This window comes from Sebastes fasciatus, chromosome 2 (genome assembly GCF_043250625.1).
Source record: "Sebastes fasciatus isolate fSebFas1 chromosome 2, fSebFas1.pri, whole genome shotgun sequence".
NCBI lineage: Eukaryota > Metazoa > Chordata > Actinopteri > Perciformes > Sebastidae > Sebastes > Sebastes fasciatus.
This window is the reverse complement of record NC_133796.1, coordinates 12950801-12974909: the sequence shown is the minus strand read 5'-3', so window position 1 is coordinate 12974909 and position 24109 is coordinate 12950801. Positions and strand designations below refer to the sequence as shown.

The 24109-nt window shown below is 43.1% G+C and overlaps 1 protein-coding gene across 12 annotated transcripts in view; it reads left to right on the top strand.

Annotated features, from left to right (window-relative positions):
* Window positions 1-23663, top strand: part of chd9 (chromodomain helicase DNA binding protein 9) — an 84470-nt gene extending 60807 nt beyond the window's left edge. For 9 of the 12 annotated variants that reach the window (XM_074610165.1, XM_074610174.1, XM_074610183.1 and 6 more), the window contains 25 exons: window positions 918-1173; window positions 2313-2523; window positions 4650-4845; window positions 5109-5294; window positions 6156-6344; window positions 6503-6613; window positions 6746-6945; window positions 7202-7401; window positions 7527-7686; window positions 11469-11558; window positions 12190-12293; window positions 12685-12802; window positions 12921-12978; window positions 13149-13197; window positions 13373-13619; window positions 13741-13946; window positions 14609-15484; window positions 15967-16136; window positions 16396-16626; window positions 17554-17731; window positions 18121-18269; window positions 18373-18603; window positions 18717-18866; window positions 19178-19282; window positions 19764-23663. In XM_074610165.1, coding sequence (XP_074466266.1) covers window positions 918-1173; window positions 2313-2523; window positions 4650-4845; window positions 5109-5294; window positions 6156-6344; window positions 6503-6613; window positions 6746-6945; window positions 7202-7401; window positions 7527-7686; window positions 11469-11558; window positions 12190-12293; window positions 12685-12802; window positions 12921-12978; window positions 13149-13197; window positions 13373-13619; window positions 13741-13946; window positions 14609-15484; window positions 15967-16136; window positions 16396-16626; window positions 17554-17731; window positions 18121-18269; window positions 18373-18603; window positions 18717-18866; window positions 19178-19282; window positions 19764-20735 — 5643 coding nt within the window. In that variant the 3' untranslated portion in view covers window positions 20736-23663. The remainder of the gene's footprint in view (window positions 1-917; window positions 1174-2312; window positions 2524-4649; window positions 4846-5108; window positions 5295-6155; window positions 6345-6502; window positions 6614-6745; window positions 6946-7201; window positions 7402-7526; window positions 7687-11468; window positions 11559-12189; window positions 12294-12684; window positions 12803-12920; window positions 12979-13148; window positions 13198-13372; window positions 13620-13740; window positions 13947-14608; window positions 15485-15966; window positions 16137-16395; window positions 16627-17553; window positions 17732-18120; window positions 18270-18372; window positions 18604-18716; window positions 18867-19177; window positions 19283-19763) is intronic. The other 3 variants (XM_074610204.1, XM_074610192.1, XM_074610201.1) reach the window with 3 other exon arrangements.
* Window positions 23664-24109: the final 446 nt, after the last annotated feature.

Sequence of the window (24109 nt, the reverse complement as noted above, 5' to 3'; positions counted from 1 at the left end):
CACAACATATGGTGGATATGGATAACAGATAATGGGGTATTGTGCTACACATTGTTGGACTATGTGACAATTGCTCACAAGAAAAGGGCATTTTACATCTCCAAGTTTTGCATATTTCTGTTTGGCATTTCATATTTAGACAGAAACACTAAAGAGACGCTCGAGGAAGGACCATTAAAACATGTTTGAAGTGTTGTACTCAGGCTGAAAGTTAAAATATCTGGAACAGCTAGTACTCAACACGCTGTACTAAATCTAGCAGCTCTTTGTGCCAGTGGGAATGTGATACCCTTTTCATAGTAGAAGTTGCTGGTGCTGTTAAGAGGTACTTTTTCAACTCATAACATAACTGATGTTAGACGAGGGCTTTTATAGTATGTGTAATAAAAAAAGAACACTGGTTGGCCCACTTCTGGGTGTCTAGTAGTAATAAGCTGTGATGCTGTACTGTTAATACAAACCCAGGTTTTGGGAAATGTGGTTCTGCATCAAATGAAAAACAAAATTAAAATCTTGATTTCAAAACTTAATATAGTCTTATAAAATAAAAACATTCTCCATAGTAACTCTACATACAGATATCAATAATATACAGAATATGACATTATTAGACTTTGATATAAAATAGTATAGATGGGTCTAGTTTGATGGTTGGTGACTCCTACTTTGATGGACACTGATATGAAACTGAAATGCTTCGTCTGATGTTGCATTGCAATCAAATACATATTATTTAATAGGATAAATTATTATTAACTTGGGAATGGAAAACGCTCTGGAGCATTCAGTTATTTTTTGTAATAATATGTATGACACGCAGCATGTTTAACCTCATACCTGTGTAGTATACTAATAATGTCCCACGGCAGTTACTGTGATAACTGTATATAACTCTCTTCTCTTCTTTGGGCCCACAGGTACAGAAGCTTCAGGCCATCCTGAAGCCCATGATGCTGCGTCGGTTGAAGGAGGACGTGGAGAAGAAGTTGGCTCCTAAGGAGGAAACCATCATCGAGGTCGAGCTCACCAACATTCAAAAGAAATACTACCGCGCCATCCTAGAGAAGAACTTCACCTTCCTGGCTAAAGGAGCTGGCCAACATAATATGCCCAACCTGGTCAACACCATGATGGAGCTGAGAAAGTGCTGCAACCACCCCTACCTCATCAAAGGTAGGATGATACCTTTTTAAGGTTAAACATAGGTTAATGTAGTTAAATATAGTTGAAAAGTATAGTTGTGATCTTGGTAGGCATAAACTGAAGAAGGTCTCCACAGTTTCCTGTTTAGTCTTCAGGAGGTGTTGTTGACTTAATTTGAAGATTTAGGTGCTCACTATAATTTGATACCTCAAGTGATTGTTACATCAGACTCTGCATACTGGTAATGTTGCCTTAAAGTGATAGTTTTGGTGTTTTGAAGTGGGGTTGTATGAGGTGCTTATCCATAGTCAGTGTATTACCTACCGTAGATGATGGTCTGCTCGCCCCCAATTTGGAGAAACAGACAGGAGCACCGACACGGATCCAAGGCAATGTACTGCTGTGGACGGGGTCGGCAGCAAAACATATTTAGATAACTAAAAGAAAGGCCCACCTAAAGAAATCAATCTGTTTAAGTGTACGCTATATTTAGAACGAAACTTATCTATCCTGTTTTTGTCAACGTCTGGCTGCTTTGAAGAGAGCATAGATTAGTTTCACTTTCATTTCAGATCCTTGTCGGAAAGGGCTGTCTGACGGCAAGATAAAGCAGTTAAATATTCTAAATATAGCCTACACTTTTACAGATATTGATTATTTAAATTAGGTCTTTCTTTTAGGTGGCTAAAATACATTTTGCAGTCGGCCCCGTCCACAGCAGTACATTGCTTTGCTCCCGTGCGGTAACCCCTGTGTGTTTCTCCAAACTGGGTGGGTGCCAACCATCATCTACTGTACTGACTATGGATACGTACCTCATACAACCCCACTTCAAAACACCCAAACTACTCCTTTAAGACAGCCTTAAAAATCCCCAAAGATTTTATAGATTTTGCATGTGCACTGAATTTGTCAAGTGTTTTGTTTGTGTTCCCTTTTTAATGAAACCACAGTGTCGCTGATAAAAAATCTTTAGGGTCTCTTTTTTAGTATATACTCCCGTTATACTATTCTCCTGAAATTATACTATATATAATGTATATGTTACACGGGGAGTAAAGCCCTGATCTTCATGAATGGACAATGGACATTAAGGGAGACAAGATATTTTTTAGAAAGAACATGAAAGACACAATATTGCTGATGTATCCATGTCTTTGCTATGCCAGGGGCAGAAGAGAAGATCCTAGAGGACTTCAGGGAGGTGTATAGCCCCACTGCCATGGACTTTCACCTGCAGGCTATGGTGCAGTCTGCCGGGAAGCTGGTCCTTATTGACAAACTGCTGCCCAAGATGAAGGCCGGAGGACACAGGGTGCTCATCTTCTCCCAAATGGTGCGCTGCCTGGACATCTTGGAAGACTACCTCATTCAGAGAAGGTAATGGTGACAGATTTGTTATTTATAGCTCAGACAGTCTGAATATGTGATTTTAATAATGTAAAAACATCATGCATTGTAGTAAAGGAATAAAATCAGCTATTATTCAGTCAGCATACATCATATTAAATACCACAGTTGCACTGTTCACTAAATGGGTGCTGTCATACTTTATGTTGGAAGGAAGGAAAAAGTAAAATTGACTTGTGCATATTAAGATTTGTCACATAGCTTTTATTCTTTTCTTGACCTAATGAAACTCGCCATTGTTAACTTAGTGCTGCTGCTCAGAAATGTAAAGTCACTCTTATCCTCTGGCTTTATAAGATCCGTTATGATTCAAAGGAAATAAATAAATCTTGTGCACATGGCAGGAAGGATTTAGTGTACAGTATAACTGGGAACACGCAGTAGCTGCTACACACGTTGTAAAGGATGATCTGACTCTTATGGCTGCAAATGGTTAGGGACAGCATGTCTATAGTGGTGAGTTTAAGCATTCAATACATGACAGCCAGTTGGCAGCAGCAGCATTGGTGATTAGAGGTATGGAGCCTGCTGGCGTTTCATCATATCAAATGAGTCCATCTATCCTTTTCTACATCCAGTTATCCTGTTCAGGGCCAAAATTGGCTGTAGCATGCACTGGTAGTATACACACACGCAACATACATATACAGTACAGGGCAGGCAAACACAAATTACCGACAGGTGTGAGTATTAAAGTGTCCAGTTCACCTAACCTGCATGTCTTTGGACTGTTGGAGGAAATTGACTTAAGCAGTTGCTGCTATGGGGACATTGGAAGTAGTACTTGTTCTCTCTCTTCTTTCACTACCATTGTGTGGCCAAACAGATCTCACAAAATCACACAGTTTTGCCAGAATTTAAAAATAAATCCTGTCAAATCTTTTTACAGATGATAAACATGCTATTTTAATCTTTCCTTCAGCATACTAAGTCTATAACGTCTCAGCTCCACAAAGGATAATAAATACAGTCATATCAGTCTCCAAAAACATAAGTCACAGGATTTTAGGTATTTATTTATTTATCTAGCAAGAATCTTTTTCCATTGTTTGTGCAAAATATGTTCGATTTTTTTTTAGGCCTGCAATTAGAATGAATAAAAAGAAAAAAGCAAGCCCTTGTTTCCCGACCCGCAGAGCACAGGGGCAGCTGATAAAGATGATGGACAATGATTTGGAATGGCCATAAAGCTTCTATATACAACCTAAGGCTCTGCTTGAGAAGCAAAAAGCTCTCACCTTGCTTCCCTCTGTGTGTGTCTGGTTCTGTCTGTCAGCAGCGTCTTAGGTTATGCCCAAAAGTCCCATAAAAAGCTGAAGTGAAGTGAGTTGTCAGGAACATTTAGCAAGACAACCATTGGGAAAGGTTTACAACTAGCCTTAAGGGTTAGAATTTAATGGCGTTTAGGAATTCGATAATTACAGATAAGCGTCTGGGTTTCTGGTTCTCATCTTTGTCTTTTATTTTTATTCTCAAGTCTCCCAACTCCCACTCCTCGGTCTTTTCCGTTTAATTTTCCTGACTTTTTTTGGGGTCTACATCCTTTTGTTGCTCTCATGTTTCTTTTTTTTGCCCCTCTCTCTCTTTCGTCTGGCTTCCTAGCGGCCGCTGGAGCAAACTCTTAACTATAGTAAACACGTGAGGTGCAGCGCAGCACAGACCTCAGACAGAGTTCAGCAGCAGGTTATAAACGCCCTCAGGGCTCCTCTACATTAGACAAGCAGGGTTTTCTGTGAGGCTTCTCCTGACTGGAAGTGGATTGCCCTGGGGAGGGCGGGGGGTCGGATGAGAATGGACACAAGGATGAAAGAGCATAACCACTCCTTGTAGAAACTGTTTTATCTATCGATCTAGGATACAGTTTCTCAGGTGTAGAAGTGAAGCAAAATGAAAGTAGGGTTTTCAGTCCGTAAGTGCTATGGCTGAGTGATAACAGGTTAGAATTTGTTATTAAAAGCTTAACTCACTAAATCAAACTCCTCAGGAAGTAACTTGAATAAACTTTCACCTAAAGCGTAAAGTAAATATCTTGTAGAATAAGCCATGTATTCAATTTCGATATACATGCATCATGGGTCACTTTTTTTGTGTTGCAGGTACTTGTATGAGCGAATAGATGGACGTGTTCGTGGGAACCTGCGTCAGGCAGCTATCGACCGCTTCAGTAAACCCGACTCAGAACGCTTCGTTTTCCTTCTGTGCACAAGAGCTGGCGGCCTGGGAATCAACCTCACAGCAGCAGACACCTGCATCATCTTCGACTCAGACTGGAACCCGCAGAACGACCTGCAGGTACGACGCAACCACGTACACGGACTCACGTAGCAGTAGATGCAACATAGTGCTGTAGATTTGTCCCATTGATGTACAGGCAGGAATTTTGGCATTCTGATAGTTATCCATTGTCTGACATGCGCTCATTTAAACACCTGCCAACAAGACTCAATAATTAAAGTAAGCATCAGGTGACATTTTGGTCAAATTAAAGATATCAAACAAAAGCTCTTATATGTATGTGTAGTGCATTTTACTCATTTTTTTTCTGCCCTTCACAGGCCCAGGCTCGCTGCCATCGAATCGGTCAGAACAAGGCCGTGAAGGTGTACCGTCTGATCACCAGGAACTCGTACGAGCGAGAGATGTTTGATCGTGCCAGCCTCAAGCTGGGTCTGGACAAAGCAGTGCTGCAGAGCATGAGTGGCCGAGATAACAGCCTGGGAGGAGGCGCCCCCGGGGGTGGGGTAAGTTTGAGAATAGTCCAAATGGTCTGGAATAGAAATGGGGCAATTAAATCATTTAGTCATGTAGATTATGGTCAGTTAATTTTCCGAGAGAAGTGTTTGTTTTCAGACAGTGTTTGTAATGAATACCATCCATTTCACTAGTTGACCTTGGCTAGACCGTTCAACTATCTCATCATCAAATTATTACACAAATGAGCAGCAAACTGCAATCATAGAGCACATTTTTTTGTATTAGATACTCAAAAGATTTCCTCCAATCGTCTCTCCAACAATAATAAAAGTCAACTGTTTCTGATACCAGTCTTGAATGACGTCAGAGGAACACTGTAACAGATGGCGGACAACAGCAAGATGCCAAGCAGAGAAAAAGAACTGTTCACAAACCCTAAAACTTGGAGCTCACTCTTAAAATTTCTACTTGAAGTGTAACCGATCCTATTAGAGTCTAATCTGGCTGTGAGGGAGTGTGTCAACAGTGTGTGAAGTGTGTAGGTGGATGTTTTTGCTGCAGTTGGTGTCCTCTGAGAATTATCAGAAGTAAGAAGAAGGAGGTTGAGCTATTAGCAGGTCTCCACATCTGGTCTGACTGAACATATTTGCATAATAAACAGCTGCTGGGGTTAGATACAGGGCTGCTGATGTCAAGATTTTAATAATCCCACGTGTGTGTGTTTGACTGTGTTGTGTTTTTAGGTGATAGGATCTTTTTGTGTGTGTTTTGCATTATGTAGTATTGTGTTACATACTGTTCCATTTTGCACCTCAAGTCCTTTTTATATTCTGTTTGGCCTTAATCATTTATTTATATTTGTTGAATATAGTACGGTGTTCTTAAATCTCCTCCTCTGTACCTCTCAGGCCGTGCCGCAGCAGCAGCTGTCTAAGAAGGAGATTGAGGATCTGTTGCGGCGAGGTGCGTACGGGGCCATCATGGACGAGGAGGATGAAGGGGCCAAATTCTGTGAGGAGGACATCGATCAGATCCTCCAGCGCAGGACAAAGACCATCACCATCGAGTCTGAGGGACGAGGATCCACCTTTGCTAAGGTGAGTGAAATGGATTAACACGACTGCTCTAACACTAAGCGATGTGTGAAGTGTAAATTGAAACCTCTCAGCTTGTTCTTACCCAGACCTCATGATGCATCATACAGTGAAAGGCAGATGTGATCCTGGTTTGATATGATTCTCATGTCTGCTTTCAGGCCAGTTTTGTGTCGTCTGGAAACCGCACAGACATCTCTCTGGATGACCCCAACTTCTGGGACAAATGGGCCAAAAAGGCCGACGTTGATATGGAAATGGCCAACGGCAGAGTATGTATTTCGCCACAATTAATACAATATACAAAGCATAATTAGGACCTTTCTCTCAAAGACGTGTTGCATCTTATAGACCTCAAAAGTCCTTTGCTGAACTTTTGTTTGTCCTCCATTCCCTCGCTACAGAACAGCTTGGTTATCGACACTCCTCGTGTCAGGAAGCAGACGAGGCCGTTCAGCGCCACCAAGGACGAGCTGGCAGAGCTTTCAGAGGGCAACAGCGAAAGTGACGACACCAAACCTAAGCTCAGGCGAAACCACGACCGCCTCAACAGCTATGGGCGCACAGAGTGCTTCAGGGTAGAGAAGAACCTGCTGGTTTATGGGTAAGATGAGTAAAATAGTTTAAGCTATTCAACCATAGAAACTGTGAAACAGGAGAACATAAATCTGTAAATATCCCTAACTGTATGTTACTAGTTATATATACCAGTTATATATACGTCATTACTGTAATATTAAAGCCATGTACACTTTGACTTTCACAATAAAAGTGTCCTCCAAGTAGTGTAACTTGACAAGTGATACTTTTAATCTGAGGCCGCTTTTTTCGATTTTTGTCTTTTCCCTTTTGTGGTCCAGGTGGGGTCGTTGGAAGGATATTCTAACCCACGGGCGTTTTAAGAAGCAGCTGACAGAGAGGGACGTGGAGTCCATCTGCAGGGCCCTGCTGTCTTACTGCCTGGTACATTACCGTGGCGATGACAAAATCAAAAGCTTCATGTGGGACCTGATCGCCCCTACCGAGGACGGACGCGCCAAAGAACTGCAAAATCACCTCGGTGAGTCTCAGGACTTCCAGCCAACTGGCTTTATCACAACAGATAGTGGTTTAAGTGGGATTCAGGAAACTATATCATTCCCTATACTGCACCTATGACTCTCAACCTCATCCTTGTTCCACTAGGTTTGTCCGCTCCAGTCCCTCGGGGCAGAAAGGGTAAAAAGATGAAGATCCAGTCCAGCTCTTTTGACATCCACAAAGCCGAGTGGCTCAGGAAACACAACCCAGAGCACATGCTTCAGGACGACGGCTACAAGAAACACCTCAAACACCACTGCAACAAGTAGGTGTTTCCTTATTCCACTTTAAAGTGTACATGCAACATTTTAAACATTTAGCTGACACTTAAATCCAGTTCAGTTTACATCAAGAAAGACAGTAAATTAGATTGTATTCCTACATCACCAACAGTATAAGAAACTGTTTATAAGAATATAAAAAATGGAAGCTAAATCGCCTTGACTAGCAAAATAGTGTTATATGTTCGATGAAAGAGACAGTTGTAATATCGTATATTCATGCATTTAACTTGCTTGCAGTGCACATATATGGTGACTAATAGTCTATGGTTGGTTGGTTTTCTCTCTTTTGGGTTGCGGGTGTCTGTGTTTAAACCTTTATGCTATTATGGCAACTGGCAGGTGGTCATTATTCTCTTCTAGCACAAATTGCACCAGTTTATTTTTAATAGAATGAAGCCTGAGTGTTTGAAAATACAGTTTGCACATGGCCCAAATTTTAACTGTGACACCTCCCAGCCATAGTAATTAGGAGGCACTAAAATGTCTATTGGAGCCGACAGTCGACTGATTCATTAACGGACGTGCATCACATCGAGACCAGCTGACTGATTTGGTTCTTAATGAGACTTCAGCCCAGCTAATGGCCGTCATAGATCTCTCTTATTTACAGACAGAGGGGAAAAAAGATGGCTGCTATCAAAACACGAGCCGCTGAGTTATAAAGCCAAATGGATGGCTGCTTCTTTTTAAAAGGGGGGCTTGTGTCCGCGGGGCTTTGGACGCCGAGCGCTGCAGCGCTTCCATAGAAAGTTCTCCATTGTCTCCCGGTCGAGTTGTGCTGAATCCAGGGATTGTCTGATATGTGACACGCCAGGCAAATGTGGACACACAGTCAGCGGGGTTTGCTGACTCCTGCGTTTTCACTCCGAGGACCTGGAATGTGACTGGTGGGTGTGTGTGTGGGGGGTGGAGGTTCACTGGCTTCCCTAACAGGACCGTAAATGTAGGACTCCTCCTGCACAGGAATGGAAACTATACCAAGTAGAGACCACCATGTCAGAAAATCAGATCACCATGGATCCTCATGGTGTGATTTCTTATTCCTCAGATATCCTTTACTCAATACTGTAGTAAAGATGTGAAAACGGTGATGATTAAATCTGCTTTGACATGGAGGACACAGTTTTGAGAAGGCACATCAAAATTTCATGGTGTTTGTGTGTTTTGAATCAGAATTACATCTGTGACTCCCCGTTACGCTGCTTTTTGATGGATTGTTTTCTGTGAACAGACCATGAGGGATTCTTTTCATGCCACTCATGTCATGCATACTTGGCTTATTTGCTTCTGAAAGACTGCGTGTTTCTGCGCTGAGATCCTCTGCAGCCTCTCTGAGTGAACCACATCTCACACACGCATGCACACACACACACACACACACTAACAAAGGCTTGGAAGGAGAGTGATGAAGGGCTGTGCTGACAGGCAGAGGAAGCAGCAGCTGCTCCTGGGCGGGTCCAGTCACACAGGAGGATGGAGGGTGGAGGAGAAAAAAGGGAGGAAGTTCAAGACTTTGATTTAGCAGAGCTACAAGTCCAAACCGGTCACCGCAGACATCCATCACTCCGACAGATAGACAGACCTGGGAGCCCTGCAGTTTCTCCTTGTCCTGTCAGTGAATCAGGGAAGGATTTGGGGCTCATTTATAACAATATTTAGCTGAATTTACAGCGTGAAAAAGATGGAATGCCTGGTATGCTATATTTCATAGCAGCAGTCCACAACTCTCTCAGTGCTCTTGAAAGAAGAGCAGCAGTGTAGAGAGGACTTGGCAGGAGAGGAGGCCTCAGGTTTACATGATGTGATGGTGCTATTTTTGGCTACAAATACTAGGGGTGTAACGATACATCAATCTGGATCAATAGATTCAATGATCAACGATCCAATATATTGATGCAGAGTGAAAACATTGATACACATCGTCATCGTCATAAGAATATTTTTTTTTCATTTAAACTCATTTAAATTTCATTTCATTTTCCTAAATGTCTGGAAGGACCCAGTAATAAAAATGTCAAATCATGATTTAGTTGCTTTTTGTGAGTTGATATAAATGTAGCTGTTCAAAATGTACCTTAAAGGGAGATTTGTCAAGTATTTAATACACTTATCAACATGGGAGTGGGGAAATATGTTTGCTTTATGCAAATGTATGTATATATTTATTATTGGAAATCAATTAACAACACAAATCAATGACAAATATTGTCCAGAAACCCTCAGAGGTACTGCATTTAGTATAAAAAATATGCTCCAATTATAACATGGCAAACTCAAGCCCAACAGACAACAACAGCTGTCAGTGTGCTGACTTGACTATAACTTGCCCCAAACTGCATGTGATTATCATAAAGTGGGCATGTCTGTAAAGGGGAGACTCGTGGGTACCCATAGAACCCATTTTCATTCACATATCTTAAGGTCAGAGGTCAAGGGACCCCTTTGAATATGGTCATGCCAGTTTTTCCTCGCCAAAATTTAGCACAAGTTTGGAGCGCTATGTAATGTCTTTCTTGACAAGCTAGTATGACATGCCAAGTACCAATGGAATCCTTAGGTTTTTCTAGTTTCATATGATCTCATATATCTTTACTTTAGCTTTAGAAATGAGCCAGCTACACCTTTTGACTCCCCAACAAAGAAGTAGAAAATGTCACAGTTTACTAGGGAGTTGTTTTTCAGTCTCCTCGTTCCTATTCTTGTTTATGAAACTTTCAGTGTTCGGAGATGAGTAATCTGGCAACAGGTGCTAGATAATTGTGCTCCACTATTGTGCCACTAATAGTAGTTAATTTGTCTTATCTAATTTGGTTTGAATACATTTTAATAATCATTTAGAAAAGCTAGATGTGTCAATTTGGATGTTTCCTAAATTTCCCTGCTCATTTGCCAATGTCAGTGGAGAATACTGTATCCTCTGAGATGTAACCATTCTGTAAAGAGTAATTGTAGGACAGCTAATAACTCCACAGTAATAATAGAAATGGCCCCACTGAGAATTTTGCTCTCACGCCAGAAATCCTTAAAACCTCCGTGCCGCATTTTTTTTTTTTTTCCGACAGCCAACATTACACGATGGAATTACAAATCATTTTTGTGTTTAGACAAAATGATTACACAGAACCCTTTTTTACATTAAGCAAAATCTCAAGGCATGCCAGACGTTACACGGCCTGGCGCACCAGCGCGCCACGGTTCCCACCACTTCACTGTGTCTTCGCTCAAAGCCTGCTGGCTGCGATGTGTGATCATGCATCACAGAGCTAATGTCTCCCCTGTGAGTCAGCCTCTCGCTACCTTGTCAGCCTCGACTTCCCAGCCTTCATCTACTGCCAGAGCACGACCACATGACGACTGGAGAGAGACTGTTGTCTGTTCACTCGGTCCTCTGGGCCTCGCCGTGGCGCTGCCCGTGACTCCCTGTGTGGTCTATACAATAATGTCAACTTCAGAGAAACTATAAATCGCCTAGTTAAATGATCAGGCTTATTGTGTATACCCGCTCTGTACAGCTAATGATTTATAGCTAAATCCTAGAATACAGGCGTACGTATTATAAATGAATTCATTAGAGTGTGTGTGGTCTGTCTGAATTAATAGGACAAGGACTATACAGTATAATTGTAGGATTACAGCTGAATTGTCATACATTTCACTCATTTGCATTGTGTGCAACATGTTGCTGCGTGTGTGTTGGTTCTGCTCGCTCAGCGTTTGTGCGTGGTCAGGGCTTTGTTGTGACCGGTGGGTTTTCTCTGTGCAGGGTGCTGCTCCGGGTCAGAATGCTCTACTACCTTAAACAAGAGGTGATAGGAAGCCAGGCCCCGAGGGTGCTAGACGGCGTGGACTCCAGGTGAGCAGACGTTACCTTACTGTACCTTACATGTACTTCCTACGCTATGTTTCTTTATCATTGTTAGCTTTTTTCTACAACTTTATTTAACAAGTATAATACAATGGGTGGTACCTAACAGCGTTGTTGTAGAATAGCTGGGTCAGATGGATTTAGCAGCTTAAATATAACCGCTATACACCCGGGCAGAGTTGTCCTTTGGCAACAACAGAGTTTCCACATCAAGGTGAAATAGCTGCCTCATAGATTTTTCTCCTTGTGTGGCAAGTGTTGTCATTAGCATATGGTACCAACCTGTTGAAGGAACTGATCAGCCAAATGAATTAGAAGGTTATAGAGCTCCACCTGCTGGTGAAAGATGGGCAGTTTTATTTTCTGTTTTCTTTTATATAGTGCTGTTGAAAATCTGTTAACAAGAAAAACATCTGTTAACAAGAAAAAGTTAAATTGTTTAACAATTTCCATTTTGTTGTTTCACAATAAAAGCATTTCATGGGGAGCTAAGTCTTTTTATTAACACCAAATTAATACAGCAAATGGGAGCAGATTGATAAAAGTAGGTAAATGAATTAAAGAAACAAAGATTTCCCCACATATTATCTGTCTAAATCTCCTCCTCCTCCTCTTTTAGCGATATAAAGATCTGGGTGCCAGACCCCGACCATTCGGAGCTGCCAGCCTTGTGGTGGGATGCCATCGCTGACAAGTGTCTGCTGCTGGGCGTCTATAAGCATGGTAAGAAACCTCCAGCTCTATTCTCTGTGACTTGTTTTATTTAATAAGGTAATTTAAATGACAAACATGTACTCTAGTGTTGAAATAAAGCTCAACTAGTTTCTACTATACTCTCAAGGCATCTGTGGTCACTTTACAGAACGGGGAAAATGAATAACTGGCATGAAAGAAGTTACTAAATAACAGTAGTTAAAATCTATTCTAAGACTAATTGCTTTAATAAGTAAAACATTATTTTACCTGATAATTTTGGCTTCACTATTTTTAGTGTGTTTTCCATTGATACCAGGTGATTGTGGGAAATCCTCCAGCTTGTGGTCCCTATCTAAGAGTTTCCATGCTTTACCCCTGGCGAACTTTCTTATTTGCTTATCCTCCTGTGCACTCCCAGGTTATGAAAAGTACAACACTCTCCGTGCCGACCCTACACTGTGCTTCCTAGAGCGCGTGGGAAGACCAGATGAGAAGGCCATCGCCGCCGAACAGAGAGGCAACGATTTCATGGATGGGTCGGTACAAACTTTATGGTTTAATGTGCTTGGCTTAAATTTTAGATATTTTTATTTTTAAATGTGTCAGCTTGGTTGTCAACTACAAAAATGACACAAACTTTATCTGTGTGTGTAGGGATGTGGATGACCCAGAGTACAAGCCTGCTCCAGCCCTTCTGAAAGACGATATGGAGGTAAGGCCATGTGAACTAAAGGTCCCCTGATATAACATATTAATCTGACTGGTTGAGTAAATTATCCCCTCTGCGTATTTAAGCTCATTTGTGATTTATTCTGAAATCCATCACAGTCTGGTTTTAGTGTATTTTGTCCTGCCGTAAACACACACTGTCTTCTCATTTAGGATGACGCCTCCTCTCCTGGAGACTTGGTCGTCACTGACAACGCCGGAGGTGAGTATTAGATTATTGTAATCCACAGTGGATTATCATTACTGTGATGATTATAAATACAGGCTTCCCACAGGCGGGAGAGATCTGGAAAAGTTGTAAATGACACATGCTTCCTGCAAAAACAAAACAAAACATGAAAATAATGGCACGTATATTGTATGTTATTCTGATCCAGACGCAGTTCCAGTGACAGAAGGTCAGACAACCTACTGGCCGTCACCGTCGGTGCTGACAGCCAGGCTGAGGCGACTGATCACAGCCTCTCAGCGCTACACCAAGAGCCGGCAGATCCTCCAGATCCACCAGACCCAGGCTCCGTCTCCCTCGACCATGATACTGTCTCCTCCACTATGCCCGCTGCCCCCCACACTCAACGACACCCTCAACCCCAAGATGGTTGCTAAGATCGAACGGCAACAAAGGTCAGAACACAGAGCGGGTCAATGTTTGGTTGAGAAATAAAATACATATTGGAGGTTTTGATCAGTGAAAACGAATATTAAAGATTATTGTGTATGGAAATTGTTTTTCACTTTTCCTCAGATGGACCAGGCGAGAAGAGGCTGACTTCTACCGCGTGGTCTCCACTTTTGGTGTCGTTTTCGACCCGAACCTTGGCCGGTTCGACTGGACCAAGTTCAGGGCCATGGCTCGGCTGCACAAGAAGACTGACGAGAGCCTGCAGAAATACCTGTGTGCTTTTACCGCCATGTGCCGAAGGGTGTGTCGCCTGCCACCAAAGGAGGGAGGTCAGAAGTCTACTTGCTCATTCCCACATGAACACACACAAACGCAGACAAGTCTTTATTTGTACACACCAAGTCTGGATACTAAACATCAACATTTTGTGTTTGACAGACAGTGACCGTGCTATACCCTATGATAACAACAAGAAATTATGCTTCTCAAAATGTTTTTGTAAAATATGAATTCAATATTTAGAATGAAATAAGTTAGAATATTGTGTCATGTATCTGTTAAGCAATAGCTGGTGTCTGTGAAAATGCTATATTAGGACATATTATACTTCAACCTACCATGCACTGATGTGACATATACAACATGATGCCAGTAACATTGCTTACTGCAGTTACCACAGTAATGTTTAATCAAAGTTAATGGCATCATCTTGTATATGTCAGTAACATTGCTTCAAGTTACTGCAGTGTGACGCACACTCAGTCCTGGCTGTAAATGTTTTTATTCTGGAAAGAGGTCGGTAGCACCTTAATAAACAAGCTGTTTCAGCAGTACTGAGGGAGAGGAGCTGATAAGGTTAATCATTAGTGGAAAGGCAAACAGTGTGATGTTTAAACTCCAGACACAAACGGCTCTTAGGGTTGTACTTGTAGAGCAGACTTTATTTCCTCTCACGCTCTCTCTCTCATCTTTCTCTTCGTCTCTGCTCCAGACTCCGCGATGGACCAGTCTCTGAACATCCAGCCCATCACAGAGGAGCGAGCGTCTCGCACACTGTACAGAGTAGAGTTGCTTCGCCAGGTGAGGGAACAAGTCCTTCGTCATCAGTTACTCTACGAGCGCCTGCCGTTGTGCCAGATGAGCTCCGACTTGCCCGTCTGGTGGGAGGCCGGCACCCATGACCGTGACCTGCTAATCGGAGCCGCCAAGCACGGCGTCAGCCGCACAGATTACCACATTCTGAGAGACCCTGAGCTCAGCTTCATGGCTGCCCAGCGCAACTACAGCCAAACGAAAGCTGCGCAGCAGCAATCACGCACATCCACCCCGCTCCTACACCCTCAGTGCCAGGCCACCAGCTCTGTGTTGACTGGCTCTCCGCTGCCTCCGCTCGCCCAGAGAGACGCAGAGCCCAGTGGGGTTGTTCCCAAAGTGGAGCCAACCTCAGAGGGGGAGGAGGGCCGGGAGAAGCAAGTGGAGAGTTGGAGCCCTCCTCGAGCACCAGCTACACCCACGGGTCTGGAGGAGAAGCCTGTGATTGATGCGAGGGAAAAAGAGAGGCAGATGGTGGCGGCACGAACCAAACCCCTCACACCCAACTCCTCTGAGAGGAAACACAAGAAGTCCAGCAAGAAGAGCCGCAGGGAGGCTCGGCGTGGCTCAGAGTCCGACTCGGATGGCTCCTCCTCAAGCTCTTCATCGCGCTCGTCTTCCTCCTCCTCATCCTCCTCTTCTTCCTCGTCACATTCCGGTTCCAGCTCCTCCTCCTCTTCGTCGTCCTGCTCCTCTGGCTCTTCGTCATCGTCGTCCTCCTCCTCATCTTCTTCTGATGACACTGAAAGTGAGGGAGAAGAAGGGAAGAAGAAAGGTGAGCACCTCCAACCTGAACTCTTTCTAATGTGTAGGTGAAAAAAAAAAACGTATTATTGAATATTATCTTCGGAGTAGTTTCGTCTCTGACAGCAAGATGACACACACACTGCTATTTGAATTTTAATAAAAATCAAAAATGTTATGCCATCAATGATGTGTCAATTTTTCCCCGTGGTATCGAAAACGGCATCGAATATCAATATTTTTCAACGTATTGTATCGAAGTTAGAAATTTCAGTATCGTGAAAACACTAGCTCAGAGCAAAGACGTATTTCACTGAATTACTAACCAGCTAAATTGTTTAAATTAAATATAATATCTGATGATTTTTTGTTTTTCTGCTGCTCTTTGGCCCATCGGCTCTGGAGGGCAGTGTTCAATAATAATAATTATATAAAAATGTATCCAAGAAGTGCACACTTCAAAGATTTCTGTGTGTTTCTCATGTCTGTCTCTGTGTCCTGTGACATTCTCAGTGGCTGCAGCAACAAGTGTAAAGGGCTTTGATGAGGACAGCGTGGCGTCTCTGAGCGCGACGCAGGATGAAACCCAAGACACGCATGCGGCCGAGAACGGCATCAACAACAATTCCTCACATCCTTTCCAGGGAGGAGGGTACATGCTCGCTGCATCCTACTGGCCAAAGGTGAACTACTGTACATGTGTGCAATGCAGTCACTGTTACTGATACATAACATGGTCACTGCTTGGATTAGAAAGCATCAAATGGAGTATTCAGTTTAATATTTAATCTTTAAATATAATAAGTATTTGTCTCTGATTATTAATTTTAATGATGGAAGTCATAAAAACAAATAAATACAAAGACTTGCAGCATAGTTGTGGGCAGAAGGGAAAATCAAACTGATGCAAGAGTTGGCTGATTGTCTGTGCTGTTTGTTCAGGATCGCGTGATCATCAACCGCCTGGACAGCATCTGCCAGGCGGTGCTAAAGGGCAAGTGGCCGGGGACGCGTCGGGTCTACGAGCCCGGAGGCGCGGTGGCCTCCTTCTACACCACCAAGCTGCTGGACAACGCCAACAGCCTCTCCGAGGACCCCTCCGCCTCACCACAGGGGTCAAAGGTGACCAAGCATGTTGCAGAAAACAAGGAATTCTCAGTAAAACTCAACGATGTATGTTTGATTTCTCCCTTCCTCCACCTCCTCCCTCCGCTTCGCCCTAATCGTAGGACCCTACCACTTCCGCTGCCATGACCGGTGCTAGCTGCCGCGTTCAGCATGTTTCACTGGTTTTTCTTCCTGCTTTCCTTTGGGTATGATTAGTGGTTTTGACTGCCTGGCAGGAGGAGAGATTAATTTAATAGCAGCCTTCCTCTCTTTTTCCCACACACTCAATTTGAATTGGGCTCTGAGGCTGTGATTACATGAGCACAAATCACTCAGTCATGAGAATATAATAAGGTTCAGTTTGAAGCCTCTCTAGACTGAAGGGGTCTTGCTTATAATCTGATTGAAATGGAGACCTTGGCTGTGGGTGTTCTTTAATATGCTTCAAGGCGACGTGGCTATTAACTTGGCAGGCCTCTGACTTGCTTCCATTTATCCTTTGCTTTTGTGCTGCTTCTTGATAAGGATCTCTTCCCAAAATTGTACATTTTTTTTACCATCACAGACCCTCAGACACCTGCTGTTTGTTACCTGTAAATGCTGACAGCAGCTATCTCTTTGGCATGGCTTCCCAATACAGTCCAGACTATGGATAGACTTTACCCACTGCTCTACCAGCCACTACCCCCTGTGTGTCCATGTGTCCCAATACTACTAACAAAAAAACATTTGCTTTTATTGTAACAAAATTCTTATAAATGAGATGATATTTTATCACATAAATTGAAATTCAACATACAGGATATAGCATTAAAGATATGAAAATAACACAATACACATTTACTTTATGATCCTTAAATCACTGGATGGACAACAGGCAGAGAAAATCTCCAAAAACAAAAAATTAAAATAAAAAAAGCTAAAGTTTCTTTCTCCTTTTGACGTTAAATCTTCCTAGACGTATCCAACACCTTTGTTTGTCTGTGTCCACAGCAGGAGGGAGGTCTGAAGTTGACCTTCCAGAAACAAGGTCTACCTCTGAAGAGGCCCCTGGAGTCGGAGGAGGGCCCCCAGGCCCAGCAGCAGTACCTGGCCCGGCTTCATGAGCTGCAGAGCGCCTCGGACACCGGCCTGGCTGACATGACCATGCCTCAGTGCAGCTTCCAGACTGGTGGGTTTGTTTAAAATAGAGCACAATACCTTAAGACCTGTGCATACAGGATGTGTCGAGAGAGACAGGCCATCCTGTTTGCCTTTAGCACCACTAGATGGCAGCAAAGTATTGTTTTTGTGCCTTGGAAGACTGCATAGACACTAGCCTTCTTCTGTAGCCCTACTGGCTTTGTTTACACAAAGGGTGTGTTCAGTCTGAAATATATCACCTGAACTTATCATAAAAATACCTAACAGTAAGTAGAGGTGAAAGTCCTGAAAAGATCATTTAAGTCTGAAAGAGAATGTGCCTAATATTTAAGACAAATGTAACTCATCGTTTCACTTTAAATTAGGCAAAACTTGACACAGTAGTTCACATCTAACAGGGTGCTTCTTCTTCTGCAGTGCCTCCAGGTCTTACTGGTCAGATGAGGCTGAACGGAGTACTAGATGGCCAGCCAGTGGTTAAGAGGCGGAGGGGAAGGAGGAAGAACGTGGAGGGGATGGACCTGCTCTTCATGAACAGGAGTAGAGTCCCTGCTGTTCCTGAACAGGTAAGCAGTTATCTTAGGAGCTTGTGTGTGATAATACTGGTTTGTGGTACCACAAAGCTGTGATGTAAATAATATAAACCATTTTGTACTCATGTATCTCCAGGTGCCTCCAGGGTGGGGCGGTATCGGCCAGGTGGGCATGGCTGTGGCCCCTGTGGCAGGCTTCAGCCAGAGCTCCAGTCAGGTTCCCGAAGACACTGACACCAGGGTCCCTGTCATCAACCTCAAAGACGGCACCCGGCTCGCTGGGGATGACGCTCCCAAGAGGAAAGATATAGAGCAATGGCTAGCAGAGCACCCTGGCTTTGTGGCAGACACAGGAGCCTTTATCCCGGTGAGTCCATTTTATGTCTATATAACGTATAACGTTACTGGAAAGTTCACCAAAAAAAGACTTTTCGTAGACATTTTCTGTCAACGTGACTCTTTTTTCCGTTTCATGTCCAGGGTGTAAATAAGATGCAGATGCAGTTCCACTTCCAGGACGGTCGGCCCAAGCAGAAGAGGCACCGCTGCAGGAACCCCAACAAGATTGACGTGAACAGCCTGACCGGAGAGGAAAGGGTCCAGATCATCAACAGGAGGAATGCACGCAAGGTGTGTTCGTGTGTGGTATTGTACAGTACAAGTAAACAAAATCATAATCACAAATGATGCCATTAATGGCCAATAATTTCCCTTCAAAAGAACTGGGTTTTAGCTCTGTGAATAATTATTTTGACAGACTGCATTCTGTAACTTTCACATTGTCCAAATGATGGACATTTCTTACTATAATGAAAATCGGATACTACTGATGCCTTTTAAACAAGGTTGTGAAGGAAGTGATATTTGAATGTGAGTGTTATTTACGCACCAGAGATGACTGCATGTTTCCTAATTGTAAAATATGTATTCCTTTCCTGCAGGTTGGTGGGGCCTTTGCTCCTCCTCTGAAGGATCTGTGCCGGTTCCTTCAGGAGAACCCCGAGTACGGAGTCCCACCTGAATGGGCTGATGTTGTCAAGCAGTCGGTGAGTCACAAAGTACCACACTCATCAGATCCAAACTTTCACCAGAACTATGTTACATCAAGAGAGGCCACTTTTAACAGTGCTGATATACAGTCAGTTGCCAGTTTATTAGGTACTGGTATTAGCCTAAATGAATGTAGTCTAATACAACTGCCCAGAAACAAATCCTTTCATGGAGGTCATAACCTGCTTTAGAGAGGTGTTGATTTAACTTTATGATCCTTTTGAAGGTTCTAATTTGTGGTGCTATTGAATTGCATTTTACTGAGATATGTTTCTAATCTTTTATATCAGTCAGGTTTGACAGTTTCAACAAAAACTGAGCATTATGACCTTCATGAATGTAGGATTAGTTGTATTAAACCACATTAGTTTTCGCTAGGTGTATCTAATAAACTGGCAATGAATATGTGTGTGTTTACCCCGCTGTTATTACGTGTAAAAGTACTAACTCTGCATATATCATCCACGTTTTCTCCAGGGTTACCTCCCAGAGAGCATGTTTGACAGGATCCTGACGGGACCCATCGTTCCTGAGGAGGTGAGCCGGCGTGGACGTCGACCTAAGAATCCTCTGGCCAAGGCGGCGGCGGCGGCAGCAGCAGCTGCATCAGCGCCCAACCCAGCAACCCTGGGCCTGAATCCGCTGCTGGCCAACGGCCTCCTCTCTGGAATGGACCTGACCAGCCTGCAGGCCTTCCAGCAAAACCTCCAGAGCTTACAGTCCCTGCAGCTCACCGCGGGCCTGATGGGGCTGCCGTCCGACGCTAGCAACCTGGCCGCGAGCAACTTAGCTGCCATGTTTCCCATGATGCTGTCTGGTATGGGCGGATTGCCAAACCTGCTCGGCATGAGCAGCTTGCTCGGGAAGCCCGCTCTGGAGGGCGCGGGAGGCTTCGAGGAGAAGACAAAGGGAACCTCCAGCAGTGCAGCGGGAGAGCCGTCTGCCTCTAAAGCCCCCTCTCACACCTCAGACACCAAAGGAGAAAGGACAGAGGGGTCGAACACGACTCCTTCCTCCACTTCCAGCTCCACTTCCTCTGCCACCGCCCCACAAAGTGCTTCAGCTGCCTCCGCAGCCTCCAGTCACCCACTGTCTCTTAACCCCTTGTTACTCTCCAGTATGCTTTACCCAGGGATGCTTCTCACTCCAGGCCTTAACCTCCCTGTGTCTGCCACACAGCCGCAGAGCTCAAACAGTGACCCCACCCTTCCTCCCGCTCGTCCTCCTCCGCCTGCCGTCGCCCAATCGTCGCCAGGGGAGATGGAGCGGCTAGCGGCAGAGAGGGACGGAGAAGAGGACGACGAGGCATTAGAAGACGAAGAAGAAGACGAAGAGGACTCAGCGGAACAAAAGGAGAACAGTGGTCCTGAAGGTTCGGGGAAAGCTGAGTCATCTTCATCAGAGTCTGGGAGCTCTTCTTCATCAGACGATTCAGACTCCAGTGATTAGGACTGAACCTATGAATATATAATTATAAATTTATTTATGTATCGCCTAGAAATGTATACATATATTCACATATATATGGATTTTCCAGCACTTACGTTACGATTTCTTTACATGTAAATACAAGAACTAACTAAAATGTTGTGTAATAAAGACTACAAAAACCTTATAAAAAAAACAAACAGGAAAAACTGACTTAAAAAGAACTGAAATAAAATTTCAGTGTTTGTTCACAAGGTACAGTCTTGTTTTGAGACATTTTGCATGTCAGACTTTAGTAGAATTCTGAACTCTGTGAACCACAATTATGTACAATTGCAACAAAAAAACGGCATTATTGTAATTATGTCAGGATTTAATTTTATTAAAAAAGTGAAACTACATCAACATGCTCGTTGAGCTGTACTATTAATATATTTTGATTGTCGGGGGTTGGGGGGGAATGACACTTGACAAACACTTTCTCGTGTAAATAGTCGGTACTTTTACAGGTTCGTTGACACTTATGCTTTGCAGATCATACGTTGGATATGTCAGCAATAACTTGGGCAGCTAATGAATGTCACTGAAGCTGTAGATTCTCTGTCTGCCATGTTCCACGCCAGTGCATAAGTCACGCCGCCTCACTTACCTGTCACTATCACGTTGAGTTCATTTCTGCGTTAGTTCACATCATTTTTGATTTAACCGAATTACCTGAAGCTCCCGCTTTAATATCTCTTTGATTAGGGGGGGGAAATCTGGGGAAGTATTATTTTTTCCGGCTTAAATCTGTCAAAATGGATCATAAGTCAATTATCTGCTGTCATTTCCTTTTAAAGGTATAATTTGTCATATCTAATTTTCGAAACTCCTCATCACCATCACCTTACAAACATGTCTCAACATGTCCAAGGCGCACTTTAGCTACTCACAGTCGGCATACACGTTCGCTTGCACATCTGTTGATTTTAACTACAGTGTCAGAGTCTAATAAACTCCTTGAGCTGTGGGGGTGGGGACAGAAAACAACCTTTAACTGTGTGCCAAAAACTGCCCTTTGACCCTTGGAGGTCCTGATTTGTGGTCTCTGCGTAGAAGAGGAATTCAGGATTATAGATGACATGGATATTATTATTACAGCCCCGGCATATTTGACTGCATCTTACCTCAACCGTGCTAGATGGATTGGCTTCACTGTGCAGATGTATATGTGCATGGGTGTGTTTTCTTGCTGTCCATGTACGTTATGTCCTTGTTTCTGCTGGAATGTGTGCGTCAGAGGCCACATTTTTTTACTGAGAGCTTCCACTGTGTTGTTTTCTTTGGCTGGACTCCTCTCACCTGGTATCTCCTGCTTCCAGAACTTTCCAGTCTGAATGTTGTGTATTAAGGAGGGGGCCTTGCAAAGCTACGACCAGTAGAAAACTAAAGTGTTGTTGACCTTCAAACACATCTCATTAGGAGGAAATTACAGTCCTTTTGGATTCTGTGTTGCATGACCGCCTGTCTACCAAAGTCTTACACGGCACAAGCACAAAATAGTTCAAATCCTCGCTAAGATTGTAGTCTTTGATTGAGTATTACATTGTACGCAGTGCCAGACGGGTTTGCTTCAGGAAGGGCTAAATAATAGCAGCTTGTGTCGCTGGGAGTTTGGTTGTGTGTATTTCACGTTGTCTCGACTCTGTTCTGCTGTTGAATGGAGCTTCGGCTAGATGTAGAAGTGCCCTTATCCTGTACCTCACGCTCTCATTCGATTCTGTCTGACAACCAATATTTCTGCTCCGTGTCCACGCTTTGTGCTTTTTGTCGTCATCGTCCCCGCACATGCTCAGCCGTAACCGGGATACACGTAAACACTGGAGTTCACTCAAGTACCTTTTTGTAATTCTCTCTGGCGCAAAAACAGTGCTCGCTCTAGGACTGCTGTTACACAGCGGACTGTTAGATACACGTCTCAAAAGTTCTTATATCTGAGGTGAGGCTTTTGTTTGGACTGGGTACAACAGAGCCCCGCTGAGTCAACTCGGTCTGTTTAGTTCTCAAGTATTGCTGTAGCATTGTTCTGTAGTGGCTGAAACCACGAGCGGCCCCGCGGTCCGAACACAAAGACTGAAGACTCGTATTGATTTCTAAATAATGTTGCTTTAAAGTGATTTCCTTGTATGCCTGTCATGTATAGACCTCGTCATGGGTTTTTTGCTTGCAATGCAAATCGCATTTTTTCTTTTTATATTATTACTAACAGTACGAGTATTTTTCTATGTCTGAGCAATGGACTTAAACATGCCACTGTCATTTTGTATATCTGCACCTCTGCTCTCTTTAAACTCGTAGTGCCCTTATGCAAACACCCAGCCATTGCTACTTCTGCTGTAGGTGATTGATCTAACGACACAGCGATGGGTTGATGACTGTGCTGAGCCTCTTTAGGACACAAAAAGTGGTAGACATAAGATTGGACTTTTTGCTTTCATTTTGTCTTTTTAAGTTTTTTTTTTTTTTTCTAGGTTGTACTGTACAAGGACTCCCAAAGCACTGCTAGTGCTAGAGAGGCAGTATTGAATCTGCGTTAAATACAAGTTAAACGATGACCAATATGCAAGAGGAATGACAAAACACTACTGCTGTACAGGGAGGGTTTTTCTTTTTCATCCATGTAATCACTGAGATGACAAAGCTAGCATCATTGGTTTTGTATTTTGATTTTCAAGCTTGATAATATCCTAAATGTCACCCTGGTCAGTTGTCTTTTTTTCTTTCTTTTTTTCATTGGACAGTTGTAATATTTGCAAGTTGTGGTCTGTGTAGTCAAAATAATTCTTTATGTAGTGCAGGAAAAACACGTCTTAAAAGTCATTTGTAATTTATTGGATTACTTTCTATGAAGTTCTATAGAGGAAATTGAGGTTTAATTATTTTTATTAAACATATTCTTCTGACTATCAATTAAGTGTGCCTTTGCTTTGTCTGGGGGCCTTATTCAAGAAGTCATCGGTGGAGTTATTTATGGCACTTGTCTTCCTCACATGTTGTTATTGTTTTGCTCTAATTTTTTTCTGCCCTGGCACTCAGAGCAGATTCAGTGGCAGCGTTCAGGCCAGTGGGAGAAGGCTCAGAAAAGTATTTTCTTATGAACTTAGATGAAAGCACTTCTAAAGCTTTTATATACATAAAACTCCAGTGACAGAAAATAAATTGCACTTGCTTAAATTAAGGTAACTGAACCATGATGCATGTTTTTTCCTACTTTTTTAAGTTGAAATGGTTCATTTTAAAAAAATGTATTTGATTATGTTTTCGGGTTGTCCGTCCGTCTCGTTCTCGTGAACGAGAGCACATTGAGGGAATTTCTTCAAATTTGGCACAAACGTTCCACCTGGACCCGAGGTTGA